General features: G+C 39.5%; 1 protein-coding gene across 2 annotated transcripts in view; it reads left to right on the plus strand.

The window, feature by feature from the left end:
* The first annotated feature begins 13,090 nt into the window (after positions 1-13,090).
* Positions 13,091-27,105, plus strand: part of LOC137090787 (Intraflagellar transport protein 43 homolog) — a 49,591-nt gene continuing 35,576 nt past the window's right edge. Inside the window, exons 1-2 of one of the 2 annotated variants that reach the window (XM_067454741.1) lie at positions 13,091-13,186; positions 14,398-14,499. In XM_067454741.1, the coding sequence (XP_067310842.1) occupies positions 13,142-13,186; positions 14,398-14,499 (147 nt within the window). In that variant the 5' untranslated portion in view covers positions 13,091-13,141. Of the gene's footprint in view, positions 13,187-14,381; positions 14,500-27,105 lie in introns of both variants that reach the window. The other variant, XM_067454742.1, reaches the window with a different exon arrangement.

Consider the following 27,105-nt stretch of genomic DNA (forward strand, 5'->3'; position numbering starts at 1 on the left):
TAAACCTGTTAATACTACAGTAACCCTGTTAATACTACAGTAAACCTGCTAATACTACAGTAAACCTGTTGATACTACAGTAAACCTGTTAATACTACAGTAAACCTGTTAATACTACAGTAACCCTGTTAATACTACAGTAAACCTGTTAATACTACAGTAAACCTTTTAATACTACAGTAAACCTGCTAATACTACAGTAAGCCTGTTAATACTACAGTAAACCTGCTAATACTCCAGTAAACCTGTTAATACTACAGTAAACCTGCTAATACTACAGTAAACCTGTTAATACTACAGTAAACCTGCTAATACTCCAGTAAACCTGTTAATACTACAGTAAACCTGTTAATAATACAGTAGACCTGCTAATACTACAGTAAACCTGTTAATAATACAGTAGACCTGGTAATACTGCAGTAAACCTGCTAATACTACAGTAACCCTGCTAATACTCCAGTAAACCTGTTAATACTACAGGAAATCTGTTAATAATACAGTAGACCTGCTAATGCTACAGTAAACCTGTTAATACTACAGGAAATCTGTTAATAATACAGTAGACCTGCTAATGCTACAGTAAACCTGTTAATACTACAGGAAATCTGTTAATAATACAGTAGACCTGCTAATGCTACAGTAAACCTGTTAATACTACAGTAAACCTGTTAATACTACAGTAAACCTGCTAATACTACAGTAAACCTGTTAATACTACAGTAAACCTGTTAATACTACAGTAAACCTGTTAATACTACAGTAAACCTGTTGATACTACAGTAAACCTGCTAATACTACAGTAAACCTGTTGATACTACAGTAAACCTGTTAATACTACAGTAAACCTGTTAATACTACAGTAAACCTGTTAATACTACAGTAAACCTGCTAATACTACAGTAAACCTGTTGATACTACAGTAAACCTGCTAATACTCCAGTAAACCTGTTAATACTACAGTAAACCTGCTAATACTACAGTAACCCTGTTAATACTACAGTAAACTTGTTGATACTACAGTAAACCTGCTAATACTCCAGTAAACCTGTTAATACTACAGTAAACCTGTTGATACTACAGTAAACCTGCTAATACTCCAGTAAACCTGTTAATACTACAGTAAACCTGTTAATACTACAGTAGACCTGCTAATACTGCAGTAAACATGCTAATAATACAGTAAACATGCTAATACTACAGTAAACCTGTTAATACTACAGTAGACCTGCTAATACTGCAGTAAACATGCTAATAATACAGTAAACATGCTAATACTACAGTAAACCTGCTAATACTACAGTAAACCTGTTGATACTACAGTAAACCTGTTAATAATACAGTAAACCTGCTAATACTACAGTAAACCTGTTAATAATACAGCAGACCTGCTAATACTGCAGTAAACATGCTAATACTACAGTAAACCTGTTAATAATACAGTAGACCTGCTAATACTGCAGTAAACATGCTAATACTACAGTAAACCTGTTAATAATACAGTAAACCTGCTAATACTACAGTAAACCTGTTAATACTACAGTAAACCTTAATTGACACTCCAAAGTGAGTAAGTCTTCCCCTCCATATTTTTAAAATGGCGTTTTTTTCTATTTTATTTTTTAAATAAAATGTTAAAATTGTTATTATTTTTTAAATTATTATTATTTTTAATTATAATTTTATTTGAGCGCATGGAACTGCAAAAGGTGAATATCCACACACACAGCCGCTGACGAACGTATGCTGCTTTTCTGCTGCTCTATAAAGTGATGAACTTAATAGAGCAGTTGACTCCGAATTTTGTTTTATACAACCGTGTGAAATGGGAACATTACAGGTTCTGTGGTAAATTAGCTGAAAACAACCGCGAGTAGCCTATTTAAAATGCATGACGAGGTAAAGTAGAAAACAGCAATAGGGTACACTACAAACATGTCACTTTAGCGCACAGCCACAATGTACCTTGTGAAGAAATAAGGTGTTTTGGAAGAAACATATTTATTAAAAATGTTGCTATTATTACTTACATTAATATTGCGGAATGTAAATCACTTTTATAGCTAGAGGCTGTTTTCTTATATTTTCTACATGTATTTACAATATTTTTATTACAAATTCAATAGTTTATTATATATGGTTTATATATTTTAGAACCCATATACCCATGGTAATGAGGAGCATGGGTTTACCTGTGACTACCATGCTCTTACAGCTAAAGGAAATTGGCCTACAGTTAATCTCAGTTAAAATGTCATTATAAAACAGCTTTAAAGCCTGGATCCCACAGGTTAAGAATAAAGCCTTTTTCTCTTTAAATGTTTTATGAACTCTTTAATAGATCTAATTACATTTAAATAAATATTATTTTAATGAGAACCTCATGAAAGATACATATCATTGTCTTACATAAATTAGGTGTTTACTCTTGGAAAATATGATTGTTTTTAAAGGGTAACCCAATGTGACCATTCACTCACCCTAATTTCACTCCAAACCTAAATTAATTTATTTCTGTGTAACACAAAAAAATAATGTAAGTCTGTTTTGTTTTTTGTCCATATAATATTCAGTGGTAGCCTAACCAAAATAGCATGGTTGCCAACATTCTTCAAAATATCTTCTTTTGTGTTTCAGGAAAGAGAGAAAGTCATACAGACTTGGAAGGACATGAGATTGAGTAAATGATGACAGTAAGCAGTAAATTTACTGCATCCTTACTCAAAATCAGTGCTTTACTGTCAAGTGCATTTGCAGTAAATTCGATAATATTTATAATTGTCTGTCCCTGTCCTAGTTTTATTTATTTGCTTGAATTAAAGCCCCTAAGCCCAGCAAAAAACATTCACAGGAAACTCATGGGCCGATTGGGCTGGGTTTGCCAGGGCCGAATTTTAGCCCCAGTCCAGCCCTGTGTATCGGTTCTTGGTATCGGCAAGTCCTCAAATGTAAGTACTTGTACTTTGCATAGACAGTAAAAGAAATGGACAGAGCATTCCCATAGACTTCAACAGCGGAAAGTATAGTCAATTAGAAACGCTCACTTCCTGATGGCTGATTGAACTGCGCAGGCTCAGACTGAGTTTGAGAACGTAGATGTGACGTGAGCCTCCTGTCTGACAGCTGTAGGTCTTCTAGTAGTTGTGGAAAGTGAAATCTGAATCACGTTGTTTAAATGTTTTGTCCCGTTGCTTTTGGCTCCCTATCGGCTTCTCCCCATTCTTCCCCCTTGACTTTATCAGACTTTATGTCTCCACGTCCCCCGACTGCAAAAGATTGCTTCTGAGCGTCTCCTCCTGTCTATACGGTAACTTCTCTACTGTGCGACAGAGATAGTGTAAGATACAAGGTAATGGAGCCTTTTATGCATTGTCGTGTTTCTTTAAAAATAAACAATGGAGTCTTTAAACTCTTTAGATGTAAAGTTATTCACCGTCAAAGTGACTCAAAAATGAATAGGAGTCATTGGGATGCTAACAGCAGCTGATGGCTTGGTTAGCAATGGCCACCATAGCATATGGGTGGAGCGCTTTCCGAGTGCTATATTGTCCCTTTTGGTCTGAAAAAAAGTGGTATCGGTGCATCCCTAGTGTGGGGGTTCCTGAATGATTCAGTGTTTGAATTAATCAGTTGAATCAAAGATTCAATCACCTGTTCATAAACGACTGCCTCATTCTTGAATGAATTGTTTGAATAAATCGATTCAATGACTCACTCCTTAAGACTCACCTGCTGCCACCTACTTTTATGCTTAAACATACTTTCTAAAATGTCTTGTTTATATAAAAATACAAATATCATCACATTATTTAATGCAGTTGTAGTTTTTCAGTGTAAATTATTTAATTTGATTGGTAACAGCCCTTATAGTGTCTTATTCTAATTTAATGTATATATCAAATTTAAGAATATAATATGAAACCTGAAGCTTAGCCTATTGTACAAACTGATTGTGTGTGGGGCCCCTTTAAGACCCGTTGCCCTTTTAAAAATGACGCACCAAAGTATTGTGTGGAGAAGAAATGCGAACCGATCCGAGCTGTAGTGTTATATGTGTGTGTGCATCCTATTAAACCACACACACACACACTCATGCATCTATAAAGTCTTAAAAGGAAAAAACGGTGGTTGAATTGGTTCTGACCGGCCCACCAGGGCGAGTGTTTTTCCTATCCAACTGTCTTTTAAGAGATAAACTAAGATTTCCAATTCCAAATCCTACAAATGGTCCTTCGAGCTGGATTTCACTTCCCTGGATTAAGATGTCAGATAATTCTGCACCAGTAACCCCTTCGATTCGCCAAAAGCGGTGTCCAGCCTAATTACATTTACATTTAATCATTTAGCAGACGCCTTTATCCAAAGCGACTTACAAAAAAGGGGAGAGCAATAGAAGTAACAAAACAAACAATGCAAAAAACCTGTAAGAGCTGTAAGAAGTTTCAGTTAATTAAGCACAGTACACAAACAATTTATTATTATTATTTATTTATTTATTTATTTATTTTTTGGACAAACAAACAAAATTTAAATGGAAAGTTAGGTGCTATTCTTTATTTGTCAGGTGCAATTGGAAGAGATGTTTCTTAAGATGTTTCTTAAAAATGGCTACAGACTCGGCAGCATGAATTGAGATCGGCAGGTCATTCCACCAGGTGGGAACGGTCCAGAAAAATGTCCGTGAGAGCGATTTCATGCCTCTTTGGGATGGAACCACGAGGCGTCGCTCACTCGCAGAACGTAAGCTTCTCGAGGGTGTAAGTCTGAGCAAGCGAGTTTAGGTATATTGGTGCAGAGCCAGTGGTTGTTTTGTAGGCGAGAACCAGTGCCTTGAATTTGATGCGAGCAGCCATTGGCAACCAGTGCAGTTTGATGAAGAGAGGCGTAACATGCGCTCTCTTCGGCTCATTAAAGACCACTCTCGCCGCTGCATTCTGGATCAGCTGCAAGGGTTTGATAGTGCATGCTGGAAGCCCAGCCAGAAGAGCATTACAATAGTCCAGTCTGGAGAGAACAAGAGCTTGAACCAGGAGTTGTGCAGCCTGTTCTGATAGGAAGGGTCTGATCTTCCTAATGTTGTATAAAGCAAATCTGCAGGACCGGGCTGTTGCAGTAATGTGGTCAGTGAAGTTTAACTGGTCATCAATCACAACTCCAAGGTTTCTTGCTGTCCTGGATGGAGTTATGGTTGATGAACCAAGCTGAATGGGGAAATTTCGATGAAGTGCTGGGTTGGTTGAGACAACAAGTAATTCTGTCTTTGCAAGATTGAGTTGAAGGTGATGCTCTTTCATCCAGTCAGAAATGTCTGTTAGACAGGCAGCGATACGAACACTGACTGTAGGATCATCTGGTTGAAATGAGAAGTAGAGTTGAGTGTCATCAGCATAGCAGTGATAGGAGAAGCCGTGTTTCTGAATGACAGAACCTAATGATGACATGTAGCTGGAGAAGAGAAGTGGTCCAAGGACTGAGCCCTGGGGAACCCCAGTAGCTAAATGATGTAACTTAGACACTTCACCTCTCCACCCTGTAGGACCTACCAGAGAGGTAATACCTGAACCACTGGAGAGCGGTTCCTGAGATCCCCGTCTTCAAGTGTTGACAGGAGGATCTGGTGGTTAACTGTGTCAAAAGCAGCAGACAGATCCAGCAGAATGAGCACTGAGGATTTGGAAGCTGCTTTTGCCAGTCTCAGTGCCTCAGTTACCGAGAGCAAGGCAGTCTCAGTCGAATGGCTGCTTTTGAAGCCGGATTGGTTGTTGTCCAGGAGGTTGTTCTGTTCAAGAAACATAGAGAGTTGATTGAACACAACTCGCTCAAGTGTCTTTGCAATGAAAGGCAGAAGGGATACCGGTCGGTAGTTTTCTAAAAGTGCTGGATTCAGAGAGGGTTTCTTAAGCAGTGGGGTTACCCGAGCCTGCTTAAATGCTGTGGGAAAGGTTCCCGTGTGAAGAGAAGTGTTGACAATGTGAGTGAGTGCAGGAGTGATTGAAGAAGAAATAGCCTGAAGGAGGTGAGTGGGTATAGGATCCAGTGGACAAGTAGTAGGGTGATTGGAAAGGATGAGTTTAGAAATATCTGCCTCGGAGAGTGGAGAGAAGGACGGAAGCGTGTTCGTGTTAGTTGTTGAGATGTGCGTGTCAATTTGTGGTGAGGAGAACTGGTTGCTGATGAGACATGTTTTGTTTGTGAAAAATGATGCAAAGTCATCAGCTGTAAGAGTTGTTGAAGGAGGGGGAGGAGGTGGACAAAGGAGAGAGGAGAATGTTTTAAAGAGTGTGCGAGAGTCAGAGCATTTGTTGATTTTGTTGTGGTAGTATGTTGTTTTAGCAGTGGAGACATTTGTAGAGAAAGAAGAGAGAAGAGACTGATACAAGGTAAGGTCAGTATAGTTTTTAGATTTCCGCCATTTCCTCTCTGCCGCCCTGAGTCCAGAGCGATGTTCACGGAGAACATCAGACAGCCAGGGGGCAGATGGGGTGGGGCGGGCTGGTCTGGATGAAAGGGGGCAAAAACAGTGTAAGGAGGATGTTAGAGTGGAGCAAATAGGGTCAGTAGCAATATTAGTGTCCAGTGCTGAGAACTGAGCAGGTGGAGGAAGTGAAGAGGAAATCATAGTGGATAGGCGAGAGGGAGAGTGAGCGTAGATTACGCCGAAACACGTTGTTTACTTGTCACATTGCACATGTAGTTGGGAAACGTAGTTAGAGCATGGGAGAGAGAGAGCTGTCGGCGATTCTTCGTCTTGTTCAGTCATGCAGTGTGAACTCCTCTGTCGTCAAACCATCGTGCAGTGTGAACACAGCAGTGACTGAATGATACCCCAGATAGTCATGCAGTGTGAAAAGAGCAGTGACCCGACAAGTTTGAAAATCGTGCAGTCTGAACTAGGCTTTACTCACCGTCACTCTCCCGACTCCTTCTCTCCATGCAGACCTCGCTAAACCACGCCCCCTCCGCCACAAATAAGCTTACCAAACTTAGTGCCTGGAGATATGTCGATCCAGTACAAAATCCAGCAGATGACTTTACAAGGGGGAAGACTCTGAAAGACCTTGCTTCTTCCACCAGAAAATTGGCCAGCAAACCTGACAGAGCGCCCAGAGATTGACAAGTCTGAGCTTAAAGGGGTACTTCAGCGCTGGAAGGATGAATCTGTATTTAAACTGGATCATCAATGTAGTAGAAATGTGAAATTATTTTCGAATTTGGTGCCTTCTAGACTGAGAAAAGACAGAAAATGTATTTTTGTCTCATGGGGATGAAAGACTACAATTCCCAGAATGCTTCGCTGCCCAGTGAGGCCATTCCCAAAGCCACCACTACTGGATTACAGTGACTGAGTTTGAGTTAGAGAACAGACATTACAATTAAATACTGAACGTGTCTGTTCAATATAACGATCGAGTTGCCACGTGAGTCTCACAGCACTAACTCAGATTAGGAGTCAGATTACATTTAACGTCATAAATGAGCTGATGAGCTCTCGTGATGAGAGCTGAGGTAATCCCAATCAAACTTTCTTTCGCCATAATCTTTTTTCTTTTTCTCCACAAATCAGCGCACATACAATTTGAAGCAAACTTTGTGCAGTTTATCATTTTTAATAACAATTCCAAGTCTCGTGTGAGAACTCCGGTCTGACACACATTGTTTACTTGTCACATTGCACGTGTAGTTGGGAAACGTAGTTTGCGCACCGGAGAGAGAGAGAGGACCGGAGTTCATACATTCACAACGCGAGTTCAGTCTGGCACGTTTCAGTTCATGCCTTTGGAAGCTTAACTTTCATAGAAATTAATTTGAGAAGTTAAAAGACTTACATTGCTTGGCATCCGTTTAAATGAGTGCCTGTAGCTGAGCTGAGCTGTGAGTGTGATCTCCATCCCTCATGTGCGAGTTGAAAACATGTGGAAATGGCTCTCTCTGCTGGCTGTAGTCTTTAGCCTCTTGCCAAACATTCTAAAGATGACACAAATATCATCAATTTGCGTCTCAGGAGGAATTTTTCCAAAAATAAAATGCATAAATCTCTCCTCTCAGGGGGATATGAGGGGGGAAAGCACAATCATTTGAATATACTCCAGGGTTTCTACTGATACAAAGCCATATGCTAATCGCTGAAGTAACCCTTTAAGAAATTAGCATTCTGTGGAGTAGTATTTGTAGATGTACAAACCGGCAGTGAGTATTAGGGCTGGGTATCGATTCAGATTTTCCAATTCAATTCAATTTCGATTCACAATCTCTCAAATCGATTCGATTTCGATTCTCGATTCGAATTTCGATTCGATTTTTGATTCTCGAACTCAAATGAATATAGATTTAATACAAATACTAGGTATTTATAAAAAAGAACAGTGAACATAAGTTTACAAGTGGGTAATTAAAAATAAATGAAGAACCACAAACCTGTATATTACAACTATTTTTTTATTTTAGGTACATCTGACCTGGGTACATTAAAACAAAACACATCTCTATGTTTCAAATTCATACAATTGTTAAATACATTTTTGATGCAACTTTATTCTAAAAAATGTATCTGAGAAAATTTTTATGGATATTTTAATATATTTATTCTAAACATAAAAAGGATATTGGATGATTTTCAGCAATTTTTAGTACACAACAAGCTTTTCTTGCAATTTTGCCGCCTGTCACGTTACTACAGTATTTCACTGCAGCATTACAAAAGGGGACAACACACCGGAAGCCGCCATTTAAGCACTAACTTAAATCAGCACTAGGTAACTTTTCAACCTTCATAATATTTTTTTTAAGACTCTTGTGATGATACATCGACTTACAATAGGTTGAATGACACGTCTGCCATAGCCTGATGGGGTCTGTATCGTTTTTAATCGTACTTTTAAACTTCGGGTTTCGGGTAGTCACCCGAGAACAAAAAGAACTACAAAATTCGACTGCTTTACGGCATATACGTCACTTCCACCAACACACACACTTCCTTACATTCGGACGTGCGAGCCCAACTTTGTTCGTCGGATAATATAGTCATGTCCGAAGCAGCACAGACAAATAAGAAGGAAAAGGTTTTGTTGGAGGAAAGCAATAAGAGGAAACGAAAAAATGATGGGATTAAAGGCAGGACGAGGATCAACATGTGACCAGCGTTTGCTCGTGGGCGTGAGCTGAAGGAGGCGTGCCCGACCGATGCTGTCCTGCTTGTTACGGTGATTACCGACCACTCAAACATTGAACTGAAGTATCATATTCTGTAAAACGGTCACCAATAGACTACTATAATGACGCTGGCTTGTAAACGTGAGCATCGTGATTATTTGGCGTTTGAATAAAAATAAAACCCATGAAATTATATTCATATGACATGCTGAAACATACGCCACTGACTGTAACGTTACCTGGGATGAAGACATTTCACACGCGCCGCCAGAAGAACACCTGCATGTGAACTCCTGCAGTGTTCAGGTTAGCTAATAGTGCTACACCGACCCGTGGCGCCACTTTTATGAAGTTATTTAGCCGCCCCGCACCACTGTATATATTTTTACAACCTGCCCCGCACCCGCGACCATTAAATAGACATACGGGGTCCGCGGGTTATGAGACGAGCCACGCATCACTAGTTCAGGGCTATCAGGGTTGTCATGTCAACAAATGCACGTGCGATGGCATCCCCTGATGTAGGAGGACAGAGCTTACGACAGTAGTTGAGGACATTATTTTTTCCAAACTGTAAGGGGACCCCGAGAGCAAAAGTTACCAAGTGCTGCTTTAAATAAATGAATGACGTGCGCCTCTTGCTCCTTTGTAACATTGTGCAAGGCAAATGGGTGACATCTAGTGGAGAAGACTAGTAATTAGCTTTAAGTTAATCTTATGTTCAATGTTAGCAGAAATAAATATGGAAAAAAATCGATTCGTGGCCTTCGAGAATCGATTCTGAATCGACCAGATTTTAAAAAACGATTAAGGGAAAAATCTATTTTTTTCCCCCAGCCATAGTAAGTATAGGACATGGACAGAATTGATAAAAGCTACTGCAGAGGAGCTACATGGGGCAGCTGGAGAGTCAGGAGAACCCACAGCGAAAGGTTATCAAGCGGCAGTGACATGCATACTCCAGAAGGTGCAACATGAGTGTTTTCCTGAGGAGTGGCAACAACTCAAATCAGGCAAGGCTCTTATTTACATTTACATTTATGCATTTGGCAGACACTTTTATCCAAAGCGACTTACATTGCATTTTAAGGTACACATTTTTTACATTTCTGTCAGTTCTTGCTTTCCCTGGGAATCGAACCATCTTAAACATAATAGCCGCTTACTCGCCTTAGCTCCAGAATATGACATGGCTACCAATCTAATCTGGGTTGGTGGTAGGCTAAGACGGGCAGAAGCCTTAGATCCTGCCCTGAAACATCCCATTGTACTAGACTCTAAAAATCCAGCGCTGAAGTTACTCCTCAAAGATTATGATAAAGGACTCTGCCATCTAGGCCCTGATCGGGTGTTTGCAGAAATAAGACAACAGTTCTGTGTTCTAAGAGGAAGAGCAGCCATCCACAGCTTACAGCATGCCTGTACAGAATGCCAACGTCTGAGAGCCAAACCTACCATTCCCAAAATGGCAGACCTTCCTTTAGCACACTTACGTCTTTACAAGCCAGACTTTCATTCAACTGGGATGGATTGCTTCAGTTCCTTACTTGTAAAGATTGCAGTGTTATATGTGTGCGTGCATCCTATTAAACCACACACACACACACACACACACACACACACACACACACACACACACACACACACACACACACACACACACACACACACACACACACACACACACACAAACACACTTATTCATCTATAAAGTCATCAAAGGAAAGAACGGTGGTTGACTTGGTTCTGACCGGCACACCAGAGTGAATGTTTTTCCTGTCCAACTGTCTTTTAAGAGATAAACTAAGATTTCCAATTCCAAATCCTACACCTATATTTAATAAGATTTGGGGTAAAAAATGCCCTTTATAAAAGGTAAACATATCACAAATATGCAGATTTAAATATGCCAAAGCTGATTGAACACTGGTGAGAATATTGCTTCAGAATAAATCATATTTAAAAAATAAAAAATGTTTCCAGACAAGCAAATGTTTTACTCGGACAAGTGAATGACCGATTTACTGTCCGAAGGACAAGCACATGAACATGCTTAATTTTGAGCCCTGTTATGTTTATAATAACTTTTGATTAAATTAGCCTATTGTAATGAGACTGGTCATAATACATTCATTGGCTCATGCCGAGAACATAGATACCAATTTTTGTTATATTTGGCCAGCCTATCTGCCCTCCATCTTGTTATTGGTTAAAAACCTACTTTTTCAAACTTGATCCTTTGTCCAATTTTCACCAAAATTGAACCGTATCGTCTTCAGATCATGCCGACAAATAGTTATGGATTTCGTGTTGATAGACAAAACAGTTTTCATATACCACTGCAGCAGAGTTGAGCCATGATGCAAAAAATACTCTTGACGCTGTATCTCTGCAATGCTTTGACATATTGACAGCAAACTCAATCTGACTACACCACATCAGTTTCGTAACAGTGCCACCTATTGGTCGAAAGTGATAAACCATTAAATCATTATTACTGACTATATTTAAAATTGTACTGCTATTTTGCCTAAAATCAACTTAATAGGTCTTTTGCTCATTGTTGCAGTTGGTCGTATACTCCTAGCTATGCTGGCATGTCTTATTGTATTCATTTCGCTTGGCCCCGACAATTGCTGCTTGCAGCTATAATAGTCATGCTGAAATGATGTACATTCAAAGATGTTAAGTGTTTGAAGTCATTCGTTATTATATTCATGTACGATTTCACAACTTTTTCTTTAATCAGATGACCGTCATTGTTTGAAATAGCTGAACAATGAAACACGGTTTGCCCTTTTAAGAGCTGGTGAACCTCATTCAGATTTCACTGTCCATGACATACTTCAGTTAATAACCGATGTCAAGTTGCAGTGGGAACTTGCAGATCAACATTTCTATATATGGCGAGTTCCAGTGGCTTACATCAACATGCACAGGCAATGTCCTAAACAATATAAGACCCCAGATTGCTGGCACAGAACCAAATATATATCCCTTAAAAACACAAATAAACAACACAGATCAGTGGATGTCATCATTATCCCACGGACATGAGGAGGACAGCAAACACACACCACAATCTCTCAACTTTCTGCTTGTCGGTTGTGCTTGTCAATCTATTCATTACTATTTATCTGTGTGGGTTTATATTGCTGTTGGATCTAAAGTGACCTTGAGTTTTAGTAAAATAAACTGTACATGTTGATCATCAAGCTTCTTTGTTAAAACATTTATTACATGTTAAGATCAACTTTAAACTCAGCTGATCTGTGCTGGTATGGTGTGTTTACTGTGAACCATAGGTTTAGTCTCATGTAATTATGCATAATTTACCGTTATTACTATGGCAAATACATGTAACAAATGTAACAAGTACACTGTAAAAGAAAGTTACTAAATAAAGTGCATCCTTTGTTTGTTCGGAAAAACTTTCTTAAACATTATTGGGGACAGTGATCGATCAGTATAAAGAAATTAAGGACTTTTTCCTATTTTTTTAATACACTGTTAATATCACAGAAGTCTACAAGTCCAAATAGACAAATTCTGACACATATAAAGATATCTTCTGTCACCTGGAAACCCTTGCATAAACTGTTTTACTGTGGTGATACCATGGTACAGGTATTAGATTCCATGGCATTTTAATACACAACGGCACTAAATTATTACTTTTTCCCCCATGTATGATAGAATACAATGTGATTTAAAGAATACCATAGTATTATCATGGCACACGTCTTAAAACATGGATGCCAAAAAATGTATTATATTGTTCTTTTTGAATCCCATGGATAAAAAATATTAGGCGTATTCAAGACGTATTGTTTTGAAAGTCAAACTTTTACAAGTAAAACACATACTTGGCAATGACTGATAGAATTTGCTTTGAATATAAAATGTATATTACCCACTGTGTTTATATCATTACCTATGATGACGTGATTCAGCGGTGGCGTGACGTCACTTCCGGGACGTGGCTCCGTTAGAAATGGACGACAGTCTTCAGCTGGCAGACGGCGGAGTAACTAGAAATGTGAGTTAAATTCATATTAAACTCTTTTAGGGATTCGTCCATCCCTGTAACCAGACAAACATGCTGAGCAGACACGGCGGAGCTCGCAGAAAGGCTCGTGTGTGTGTTTATTTCAAGCTGCAGGACACTAGTGTTAGTGTTCAGTGGGCTAAACAACTGATGCCCTGCCATATGAACTAGTCCTACAGATCACTCATACAATAATAAACATAACTAGCATGATCTGGTGTTCTCGTGAACATGATCTGAACGCGTAAAGTGTGTTTATATCGCTTACATCGCGTTTAAACAGACGCGGCGTCCGGTCGCCATAGCAACAATAACGTCTGTGTATCACGTGATTCGCTCACGCTCAACATACACGTTAAAATAAATCTAATAAAAAAATACCAAATAATATTTTTTTAATTGGTTAAAGGAAGTACAAAAATAAAATTCAGTGTCATAAAAGTCACCTCATTTTCTTCTTGCAAAATATAATGATAATAATAGATTTTATTTATAATGCACTTTTCATTCTGAAGAATCTCAAAGTGCTACAATGGAAAAGGGAAAATAACAAAAATGATTAAAAATTACAAATATAGAATAATAAAAACAATCAACACAAAAAAGTCCCCAGTTCTGCTTTAAAAACAACAACAACAACAATAATAGCTCTGGCTGATTTACTGGTAACGGGCATTCAAAAAATATAATTAAAAATAAAAACATGACAATTTAAACTTAAATCAGGTGGAAAAGCGGCGAACAAACAACGCCAGCATCGTCTCCCCCTCGTTGCTCAATAGGCAAGGCAAGTTTATTAGTATTGCACATTTCATACACAATGGCAATTCAAAGTGCTTTACATAGAAATTAATTAAAATAGTGATAACATATGCATAAGAAAAAGAATACCATGCATAAAAATAAAAAAAGAAACAGTTGTAAAGAGAATACAATTTTTTATAATAAAGATAAAATGTTAAAAGGATAAAATACCCCTATCTGAGATGGAGCAGGTTCACAATGTTTCCTGAACCTAACAAGTTACTCAAAGTCAGGGAGTCGTGACCATTCTTGAGTCCGCTTCAAGAATAATGTAATGTTAAAAAAAAAAAAAATAGTAATGTTAATGCTGCCTATTCCATAACAAGGTGTGCCTATTCCATAATAAGGTGTGCCTATTCCATAATGCGGTGTTGATTGACAGATGTGCTGTTGATTAGGTGGCTCGATCCAGCAGAAGAGCTCGACAGGCGGCTGAGATGATGATAAATGAAGACTCTCGGCAGAGGAGGTCATCTTCATCAGTCAGTTCTGCTGCAGAGGTCAGTCCGCATACACTGAGCTTAGCAATATATGACCCAAAGACAAAACACAGCACTACAAGTCCTGGGGCGTATTGCACAAAATTAGGATAAGGGATTAAGCCGGGATATCTTGGCGATCTTGTCATCTGTATGCAAAATTTAGTACACTGCTCTCGTGTAAACGTACCCTGAAGCCACACTCGCATCAAGAATGATAACGATGAGGAAAGATAATTGTATATTAGCAGATAAATTGAGCCAGGATCACCAAGATATCCCGGCTTAATCCCTTATCCTAGTATTGTGCAATAGGCCCCTGATTTAAGACACCACTGAAAGAGGAAAAGCTCTACTAGTAATAGTAGAGAGAGGGAGAGCTCGCGTGCATATGGTTGCCAGATTGGACATGTTTAGGTAAAACACAGGATAGTATACGTGTTCTTTTCACAGAAACACTCTGATTGGGGATTTAAATTAAATTAATATGGAAATCTGGCAACCGCAAGCATGCTCTTCCTTCCCTCAGACAAAACCAGCGTACTATCCGGTGTTCTGGTCATACATGGTACTTGGTGTTTCCTATTGTTACTGTACTAGCATCTTGCGTCATCTAGACAATGCTGTCTCTCTAAGAAACTTTCAATTTAATCAGAAATTGTTTAAACAGTCAATAAGTGGATAAATCGCTACTTACTGCTTGCAGGAATATAGTTGCCCCTTTCTTCAGTTTAAGACGCTGAGTGAAACTTGCTTGAAATCGGCCGAACAAACGAACGATCTTGAATTAAATCTGATTATAAACATCAACCGTGACTGTTGGCATTGCTTATCTGTGGGAAGGGTATGAAAAGTCCTCCCATCCCCTGCACAGCCTGGACCTGACGTGTGTCATAAAAGCCGTTTTTTGCGATCCTCGACTGTCGTTTGTTTATCTGCAGTCCTGATGATTCGCTCCGTCAGTTCCGCCTGACAATGAACATGTTTGGACAGATGCAAATTAGGGCTGTCAAAATTGCTCCAAAATGACGTTCGAATATTCCCTCTAAAACAAACACGAATATTCAAACTATTCGAACATCTGGTTGCGCATTTTGTCAATGACGCGCATTACGTCAATAACAGGACAAATTAATACAAAGAGACATAACTACTTATATAGATTGTCTATTTAAGTTTATACATATTTGACAACGTATTACTTACACAAAAACAAGTAGATTGTTATTATAAATTATATAATTATTATTATATACAGTATTGTTCAAAATAATAGCAGTACAATGTGACTAACCAGAATAATCAAGGTTTTTAGTATATTTTTTATTGCTACGTGGCAAACAAGTTACCAGTAGGTTCAGTAGATTCTCAGAAAACAAATGAGACCCAGCATTCATGATATGCACGCTCTTAAGGCTGTGCAATTGGGCAATTAGTTGAAAGGGGTGTGTTCAAAAAAATAGCAGTGTCTACCTTTGACTGTACAAACTCAAAACTATTTTGTACAAACATTTTTTTTCTTCTGGGATTTAGCAATCCTGTGAATCACTAAACTAATATTTAGTTGTATGACCACAGTTTTTTAAAACTGCTTGACATCTGTGTGGCATGGAGTCAACCAACTTGTGGCACCTCTCAGCTGTTATTCCACTCCATGATTCTTTAACAACATTCCACAATTCATTCACATTTCTTGGTTTTGCTTCAGAAACAGCATTTTTGATATCACCCCACAAGTTCTCAATTGGATTAAGGTCTGGAGAATGGGCTGGCCACCATTGTTTGGAAGATTGTTTGGAACCAAGACTTTGCCCGTTTACTAGTGTGTTTTAGGTCATTGTCTTGTTGAAACAACCATTTCAAGGGCATGTCCTCTTCAGCATAGGGCAACATGACCTCTTCAAGTATTTTAACATATGCAAACTGATCCATGATCCCTGGTATGCGATAAATAGGCCCAACACCATAGTAGGAGAAACATGCCCATATCATGATGCTTGCACCTCCATGCTTCACTGTCTTCACTGTGTACTGTGGCTTGAATTCAGAGTTTGGGGGTCGTCTCACAAACTGCCTGTGGCCCTTGGACCCAAAAAGAACAATTTTACTCTCATCAGTCCACAAAATGTTCCTCCATTTCTCTTTAGGCCAGTTGATGTGTTCTTTGGCAAATTGTAACCTCTTCTGCACATGCCTTTTTTTTAACAGAGGGACTTTGCGGGGGATTCTTGAAAATAGATTAGCTTCACACAGACGTCTTCTAACTGTCACAGTACTTACAGGTAACTCCAGACTGTCTTTGATCATCCTGGAGGTGATCATTGGCTGAGCCTTTGCCATTCTGGTTATTCTTCTATCCATTTTGATGGTTGTCTTCCGTTTTCTTCCACGTCTCTCTGGTTTTGCTCTCCATTTTAAGGCATTGGAGATCATTTTAGCTGAACAGCCTATCATTTTTTGCACCTCTTTATAGGTTTTCCCCTCTCTAATCAACTTTTTAATCAAAGTACGCTGTTCTTCTGAACAATGTCTTGAACGACCCATTTTCCTCAGCTTTCAAATGCATGTTCAACAAGTGTTGGCTTCATCCTTAAATAGGGGCCACCTGATTCACACCTGTTTCTTCACAAAATTGATGACCTCAGTGATTGAATGCCACACTGCTATTTTTTTGAACACACCCCTTTCAACTAATTCAACTAATTGCCCAATTGCACAGCCTTAAGAGCGTGCATATCATGAATGCTGGGTCTCATTTGTTTTCTGAGAATCTACTGAACCTACTGGTAACTTGTTTGCCACGAAGCAATAAATAAATATACGAAAAACCTTGATTATTCTGGTTAGTCACATTGTACTGCTATTATTTTGAACAATACTGTATAAATTAACGAATGGCCAAGACCGCAGAGCGCAGACCTCTCTCTCTCTCGCCCTCGCCGCACATAATGGTTTAAATGAACAAACTTTGAGAGCTGATCAAGAGTTTTGTGCAAGCAATTTAAGGTCGCGAGACTCGCGACTCTTGTCCCAAATATAGCAGGCTTCATTCAGTGATTGAAACAAATATTATTAATATTAATGTAAGTTTTACAGCATATTGAACACTCTGAGCGAGCTCTGCTGTGGTAAACATGGAACCTTTCCTTGAGATGAAATGGTGAATAATCACACCAGTGAAAGCAGTGCATCTATCCTTTATTCATGCGATATCTCTTCAGTCAGTACAGTAGCCTACATTTTAGTAATGTTTCTGTTTAACGTTAAATAAAATGAGGCATGGTATGCTAACTGTATCTTACATAGCTTGCATACAGGGAGTGCAGAATTATTAGGCAAGTTGTATTTTTGAGGATTAATTTTATTTATTGAACAACAACCATGTTCTCAATGAACACAAAAAACTCATTAATATCAAAGCTGAATATTTTTGGAAGTTTTAGTTTTTAGTTTTTAGTTTTAGCTATTTTAGGAGGATATCTGTGTGTGCAGGTGACTATTACTGTGCATAATTATTAGGCAACTTAACAAAAAACAAATTTATACCCATTTCAATTATTTATTTTTACCAGTGAAACCAATATAACATCTCAACATTCACAAATATACATTTCTGACATTCAAAAACCAAACAAAAACAAATCAGTGACCAATATAGCCACCTTTCTTTGCAAGGACACTCAAAAGCCTGCCATCCATGGATTCTGTCAGTGTTTTGATCTGTTCACCATCAACATTGCGTGCAGCAGCAACCACAGCCTCCCAGACACTGTTCAGAGAGGTGTACTGTTTTCCCTCCTTGTAAATCGCACATTTGATGATGGACCACAGGTTCTCAATGGGGTTCAGATCAGGTGAACAAGGAGGCCATATCATTAGATTTTCTTCTTTTATACCCTTTCTTGCCAGCCACGCTGTGGAGTACTTGGACGCGTGTGATGGAGCATTGTCCTGCATGAAAATCATGTTTTTCTTGAAGGATGCAGACTTCTTCCTGTACCACTGCTTGAAGAAGGTGTCTTCCAGAAACTGGCAGTAGGACTGGGAGTTGAGCTTAACTCCATCCTCAACCCGAAAAGGCCCCACAAGCTCATCTTTGATGATACCAGCCCAAACCAGTACTCCACCTCCACCTTGCTGGCGTCTGAGTCGGACTGGAGCTCTCTGCCCTTTACCAATCCAGCCACGGGCCCATCCATCTGGCCCATCAAGACTCACTCTCATTTCATCAGTCCATAAAACCTTAGAAAAATCAGTCTTGAGATATTTCTTGGCCCAGTCTTGACGTTTAAGCTTGTGTGTCTTGTTCAGTGGTGGTCGACTTTCTGCCTTTCTTACCTTGGCCATGTCTCTGAGTATTGCACACCTTGTGCTTTTGGGCACTCCAGTGATGTTGCAGCTCTGAAATATGGCCAAACTGGTGGCAAGTGGCATCTTGGCAGCTGCACGCTTGACTTTTCTCAGTTCACGGGCAGTTATTTTGCGCCTTGGTTTTTCCACACGCTTCTTGCGACCCTGTTGACTATTTTGAATGAAACGCTTGATTGTTCGATGATCGCGCTTCAGAAGCTTGGCTATTTTAAGACTGCTGCATCCCTCTGCAATATATCTCACTATTTTTGACTTTTCTGAGCCTGTCAAGTCCTTCTTTTGACCCATTTTGCCAAAGGAAAGGAAGTTGCCTAATAATTATGCACACCTGATATAGGGTGTTGATGTCATTAGACCACACCCCTTCTCATTACAGAGATGCACATCACCTAATATGCTTAATTGGTAGTAGGCTTTCCAGCCTATACAGCTTGGAGTAAGACAACATGCATAACGAGGATGATGTGGTCAAAATACTCATTTGCCTAATAATTCTGCACTCCCTGTATAACTTTATCTCGTGGCTCAACAATTTTACCTCCTACTGACAAAAATCCAACGTACTTCCAGACATTTTAGATTATGGAGTTAAAATATTTCTCTGCTGCGGTCGAGTTGGGCTCTACACTTTCTGCCATCTTCACTGCAAGATGAGTCCACTTTCAGCAGTGACAGTGCGACTCCTGTGACCTATCACTGAACCCTCATGCTCGCGCTCACTCGCAAAGCAGACAGCCACGTCTCTACTACCGCGGCGGGGGATTTTTTCCGCTTAAAAAAAAAAAAATTTTTTTAATTTGAATTTTTTTTTTCACCTTTGAAATTCGTTTTTTAAAAACTATTCGAATATATATTCGAATTTAGAATATTTGTTGACAGCACTAATGCAAATGTTGGGGCGTGCATATTAATGATCCCCAGCGATTGCGTCACGGTTGGGTTTATGTTGAGAAGCACTTATTTTTCTGTGGTGTTTTTGATTCACAAGATTTACATAAGAAGTAGGAGGCAATGGTGTTTGAGACTCACAGTATGTGATGTCCATGTACTGAACTCTTATTATTTCACTATGGCAAGTTTAATTCAATTTTTCATTCTAGGGCACCTTTAATAGGTTTACTGTATTAGCCGCCTGTCACTTTAAAGCTCCACTGAAGTGCCTTGAAACGCGCCGCATTATTTAATGTGCTGACGTGATTTCCCCTGAAACGGCTCCAGCTGTTAGCAGTTCCTCCCCTTTTTTGAAACCGCCAATAGCGTTTTGTTAATACACAGTTTGACTAGAGCGGATCTTTCTGTTTGGTAAAGCCTGTTTCCTCTAACTCTGTTAAGCCCCTTTCACACTGCAATTCCGGCAAATACACGGATAATGCGACCCGGCATTTGTTCCCGGGCCGCTAGATTTGGTCCATTCACACTGCCAGCGAAATACCGTAATATGTGCACTTTTCACACACAACCCGTAATGGTCCCGGGTCGAGTTGACACGTGACATCCTGATGTGACGTATAACGGCGAGCGATCTCAGCTTCAGCGCGGATAGTAAGGAGCTCCGTGCTCTCGACTTGTGTCCAGTTTGCGCACATTTTTGCTTGTTTAATTTTTGTTTCTTTCGTATCCGAACACTCTCTGCGTTTAAAACACCGACGAGCTCTTCTGGCACTGCAGGGTTGTGTTATTGAAAAAACAAGCTCTAGGAGTCGCATGATAACTACGTACACGTTGCGGCATTAGTTTCGGCTTTTCTTCACACAGCGCTCGTCCCGGGTCGAATACCGCAATGTTACTAGGTCCCCGACCCGGGTCGAATTCGGTAATCAATCCCGGGACGTGGTGGCTTTCACACAGAAGGCGACCCGGCAATGTTCCGGGAATATTGCGAGTCCGACGTGCAGTGTGAAAGGGGCTTTAGTGTTAGCTAAAAAACTTCATTTTTGATTTTAGTGGGCCTTTGACACGCATATTTGACACGCATTCGGTTTCTTTCCTCGACTGATATCCTTCACTTAAAGCATAACCGACTGTGTTTAATACTCATCAAGACATTTTGACATAAATGTGTGTGTATTTGACAGCTTGAGTGTAAAAACAGAACTGAAGGGGTCACATGCTTTCAGAGTTTCGGTGTGTGTGTGTGTCAGACAGCGTTGAGACTGTAAGGAGTTGTTTTCATAAGTAATTGCGTTTAATAACTCTTTTTAACATCAAGTAAAGTCCCATAAGTAGCAGTCGAGTGCCCAGTCTATTCTCTGCTATATGCATCAACCTAAAATGTACACTTTTCATTCAGATATTGTGTGCCGTTACGATATGCATATTGTGATATGTACATTTGCGATATTTCAATAATTTATATATATTGCACACCCCCTACTAGTAAGTTAAGCCAAGTGAGACGTGGTTTTGAGCGCACAGTACAAATTCTAAGCTGTTAAAGGTTTAGTTCACCCAAAAATAAGTCATCCTTCCTAGGTGTATATGACATTATGTAAATGAGTTATATTAAAATGTCCTGGCTCTTCCTAGCTTTATAAAGGGAGTGAATGGTAGATTCTGAAACCCATAAAAGCACATCTATCTATCATAAACGAGCCTGCAGTCCCCCTCTCAGAAACTGAAGCTTTCGCGCCTCGATCGCCCCCCGGTGACCGGTCCCAGTATAGCCACCCCTCTGTATTTTCTAATGGATGCGAGGCAAACTAAACAATACAATTACACTTCAAATACCCCCCCCCCCCAAAGTTAGTTTATGTCAATGAAGGCAGTTATCATCACAATGATTTAATTTCAAGTGTTCGTTTTTAAAATAAGTTTAGTTTTAGTTAGTTGTGCTATAAAAACGGGGGGTGTGACGTCATGATTGACAGCTGAGATTGACGGCTTCTCTGAGTGAAGCGACTCCGGTCCCAAAATCGCTACTGCACAGACTCAGTCCCAAGATGTTAGCGCCGTGCAGGCCGTCTGAAAGCTTCAACTCTGGCAAGCGGAAACGGATGATGTGGAGTCGTCCATATTTTTTTACGGTCTATGATCATAGAACATGGGTCGAAATGAACCTTTTTTACACTGGTGCGCCCATCTCCAAAAAGTTAGGAGCCCCACAACTTCAAAAGATTCCTATTATTTGAAAACAACAACATACCCTCACCTAAAGGATTATTAGGAGCACCATACTAATACTGTGTTTGACCCTCTTTCGCCTTCAGAACTGCCTTAATTCTACGTGCATTGATTCAACAAGGTGCTGAAAGCATTCTTTAGAAATGTTGGCCCATATTGATAGGAGAGCATCTTTCAGTTGATGGAGATTTGTGGGAGGCACATCCAGGGCACGAAGCTCCCGTTCCACCACATCCCAAAGATGCTCTATTGGGTTGAGATCTGGTGACTCTGGCGGCCATTATAGTACAGTCAACTCATTGTCATGTTCAAGAAACCATTTGAAACAATTTGAGCTTTGTTAAATGGTGCATTATCCTGCTGGAAGTAGCCATCAGAGGATGGGTACATGGCGGTCATAAAGGGATGGACATGGTCAGAAACAATGCTCAGGTAGGCCGTGGCATTTAAACGATGCCCAATTTGCACTAAGGGGCCTAAAGTGTGGCAAGAAAACATCCCCCACACCATTACACCACCACCACCAGCCTGCACAGTGGTAACAAGGCATGATGGATCCATGTTCTCATTCTGTTTACGCCAAATTCTGACTCTACCATCTGAATGTCTCAACAGAAATCGAGACTCGTCACACCAGGCAACATTTTTCCAGTCTTCAACTGTCCAATTTAGGTGAGCTTGTGCAAATTGTCGCCTCTTTTTCCTATTTGTAGTGGAGATGAGTGGTTCCCGGTGGGGTCTTCTGCTGTTGTAGCCCATCCGCCTCAAGGTTGTGCGTGTTGTGGCTTTACAAATGCTTTGCTGCATACCTCGGTTGTAACGAGTGGTTATTTCAGTCAAAGTTGCTCTTCTATCAGCTTGAATCAGTCGGCCCATTCTCCTCTGACCTCGAGCATCAACAAGGCATTTTCTCCCACAGGACTGCTGCACACTGGATGCTCTTCCCTTTTCACACCATTCTTTGTAAACCCTAGAAATGGTTGTGTGTGAAAATCCCAGTAACTGAGCAGATTGTGAAATACTCAGACCGGCCCGTCTGGCACCAACAACCATGCCACGCTCAAAACTGCTTAAATCACCTTTCTTTCCCATTCTGACATTCAGTTTGGAGTTCAGGAGATTGTCTTGACCAGGACCACACCCCTAAATGCACTGAAGAACTGCCATGTGATTGGTTGATTAGATAATTGCATTAATGAGAAATTGAACAGGTGTTCCTAATAATCTGCTGTGGTTTATAAAGTTGCAAATAAAGTTGCTGTGGTTGCAGTGGGTTAATTAGAATCTCTTCAAGCATCCAAAATCAGAGGTGGAAAGAGTAACAAAATGTTCTACTCAATTAAAAGTACTGTTACTTCAATTAAATTTGACTTAAGTACAAGTAAAATTACTGGTCTTAAAATTTACTCAAGTAAAGGTAAAAAGTAGCTCATTTGAAATGTACTCAGAGTAAAAGTTACTTAGTTACTTTTTTTAACAGTGGACGTGGGGGACTCCAGTGTAGGATTGTGATAAAATGAGATTTTCACAATATGACAACTATCTCAGAAATCTATCTCTCATCACGGTATTAAACAATTATTTAATAAATAAACTGTACCTATTATTAAATTATGGTTATTATCACTAGTTAAAATGATGTTTAATGAATGAAGATGATTGGTCTTTTTTTGTCGGGGTGGGGGGGTTGAACATATGCTTTATATATAACAAAGTTAAAACCATGTGTTTGTTTTGTTTATTAAAATGTCAATAAAACGTGTCTAATAAACTAAATTCAATAAATGATTATGAATAGGATTAACAACTTATTTTTATCATTAATTCATAAAAATGTTTAAGAATAATAGAGTCCACATGTAGTAGACGGAGCAGCTCATTCACGGAGACAGAACAAGCAGATCATATATTCATATAGCAATGTTTTGTGCTTTAATATTCACAGACCATGTCGCGATTTGATTTATTCTAGGCCTACAGCTCTTTCAAGTTTTTAGTTCATCCACCAGTTTGCGTGTATTATGTGAATTCTATGTTATAATGTAAAGTTAATGTTCATGACTGGATTCAGGGATTCCCTCTGCGTCACAGAAATCAATCGGCCTTAAGTAATAAACATACCTTTATCTGCGCAGAGGGATGTGTTCCCGAACATGTTCTATGTGTTTCTTCATTTGCATCCACATTTTGTGCAAATTTGATATCCTCCAGGACAACACCACATTAATTTATTTCTATATCCAAAGTATTTCCATACTAGCCAGGGGTTCACGACGGCGTTTTGCTTCCACCTGGGTCTGCGTCACTGACGTCTGTCTTGTTCTCTCCCGCGCCCTCTATTCAATATAGTCGTTTCCGGATCGCATTTTTTTCCTCCCCTCTTTGCATTAATGATTTCTTTTTACTCAGTAACGGATGTGGTTTAAAATGTAGCGAAGTACAATACTTCAATCAAAATGTACTTAAGTAAAAGTAAAATTACAGATTTTTAAAACTACTTAAAATAGAAGTACACAGAAAAACTACTCAATTACAGTAACGCGAGTAAATGTAATTTGTTACTTTCCACCTCTGTCCAAAATACATTTTGGTCCCAAAATAACAAAAACTACGACTATATTCAGCATCGTCTTCTCTTCTGGCTGTTTAGTTTTTGTGATTTTGAGACCAAAATGTATTTTGGATGCTTCAAGAGACTCATATATTAATAACCCACTTAATTAACCCACAGATGTCACATATGGACTACTTTGATGTTTTTATTCTCTTTCTGGAAAGGGACAGTATACCGTACATACATTCAATGGAGGAACAGAAAGCTCTCAGACTAAATATAAAATATCCTAAACTGTGTCCGCACAGCTCTAGATATATTATATCTCTGAATATGGGCTGGAGCTTGATCTTTAAAGTGTAAACTCTTCTCTTACGGGGGGACTCCCGAAACTGCCAGTGTTGTGGACCGGACGTGTTACGCCTATATATATTTTTTGGAATATATTTCAGGGCTCAATGCTAATTATTTTTTTCCAGGGGTATAAATTTTGACTTGCCCTGCCAAACTTTTCACTGGTCACACTACAAAAAAACAACAACTAATAAATGAACTAAAATGTATTGTTTTTGCTGTTTTTAGCCATGTAACCTTAATAAATAAAGGTGTGACTCTATTATCCTAACCCATATGCGTTTTTTTATTTTGCTAATATTCTGACTGGCAAATTTCATTTCATGGCTATGTTTGGCTCGACATTAACGCTTGTCCGCTTGTCCAGGACAAGTGGATTTTTTGAAGGGACAAGTGAAAAATAATTTTACTTGCCCGACGGACAAGAGCCTGATTAAAACAAAAAATATCTAGCAAATCGCCAAAATGCAAGAAGGATTGTGCATTAATTTAGTGTAAGTGGCGATCGATAGTGGTGGATAATAATATATGATGAACTGACGATAATAAAGTCGCGCTGTTGACACTCGTGCAGCTTCTCGAGGAGAAATTACAACACTAGAGCGTTTAAGCTGTTTCCTGAATAACATCACGACTGAAAGTGACACTGCTTTCATATGACAGTTCCATAAACAAATAATTAACATTCACTTACATTAACATTCACTTACATTAACATTCACTTTAAGTCACTTACATTTTAGATGCAACATTGAGTGTTTTGTTCGATTTCAGCAGCGAAAATCGTTCACACACAGCAGAACCGTAACGCGTCTCACAGCAACAAGTGTGCTACTGAACGATTCGGTGTTTGAATGATTCGTTTGAATGAATCGACTCAATGGCTGACTCATTAAGACGGCCATCTGCTGCCACCTACTGGAGGTTTAGTTTCATGTTTAAACATACTTTCCAACGTTTCTTATGTGTCTATTCAAAACTACAAATCTCAAAACATTATTTAATGCAGTTGTAATTTTTCAGTGTAAATGATTTAATTTTATTGTTAACAGCCCTTATAGTGTCTTAATTTAATTTAATGTATTGATCAAATTTAACAATATAAAATTAAACCTGAAGCATAGCCTATATTTAATAAGATTAGGGGGTAGTGCCCTTTATAAAAGGTAAAAATATCACAAATTTGAAATGATTCAATAAAAAAATTAAAAATAAAAATTCACAAATATGCAGACTTAAATATGTCAAATCTGATTGAACACTGGTGGGAATATTGCTTCAGAATAAATTATAGTTATAACACACACACACACGCGCAAAATTTAAAAAATATCAAACTTTTTTCCGGAAAAGGAGATTCACAGATGCGCTCCAGTACTGCCTTTTCTTTTGTCTCTTATCACTCTGCACACGCTGGTCTTGGTCTGGTCTTGGTCTCTGCACACGCTGGTCTGGTCTTGGTCTCTGCACCTGCTGGTCTTGTCTTGGTCTGGTCTTGGTCTCTGCACACGCTGGTCTTGGTCTGGTCTGGTCTTGGTCTCTGCACACGCTGGTCTTGGTCTGGTCTTGGTCTCTGCACATGCTGGTCTTGTCTTGGTCTGGTCTTGGTCTCTGCACATGCTGGTCTTGTCTTGGTCTGGTCTTGGTCTCTGCACACGCTGGTCTTGGTCTTGTCTTGGTCTCTGCACACGCTGGTCTTGGTCTGGTCTTGGTCTCTGCACATGCTGGTCTTGTCTTGGTCTGGTCTTGGTCTCTGCACATGCTGGTCTTGGTCTTGTCTTGTTCTCTGCACACGCTGGTCTTGGTCTTGTCTTGGTCTCTGCACACGCTGGTCTTGGTCTGGTCTTGGTCTCTGCACATGCTGGTCTTGTCTAGGTCTTGTCTTGGTCTCTACACATGCTGGTCTTGGTCTTGTCTTGGTCTCTGCACACGCTGGTCTTGGTCTGGTCTTGGTCTCTGCACATGCTGGTCTTGTCTTGGTCTGGTCTTGGTCTCTGCACATGCTGGTCTTGGTCTTGTCTTGTTCTCTGCACATGCTGGTCTTGGTCTGGTCTTGGTCTCTGCACACGCTGGTCTTGGTCTTGTCTTGGTCTCTGCACACGCTGATCTTGGTCTGGTCTTGGTCTGGTGTTGGTCTCTGCACACGCTGGTCTTGGTCTTGTCTTTGTCTCTGCACACACTGTTCTTGGTCTGGTCTTGGTCTCTGCACACGCTGGTCTTGGTCTTGT

The sequence above is a fragment of the Pseudorasbora parva genome, chromosome 10 (assembly GCF_024679245.1).
Source record: "Pseudorasbora parva isolate DD20220531a chromosome 10, ASM2467924v1, whole genome shotgun sequence".
Classification (NCBI taxonomy): domain Eukaryota; kingdom Metazoa; phylum Chordata; class Actinopteri; order Cypriniformes; family Gobionidae; genus Pseudorasbora; species Pseudorasbora parva.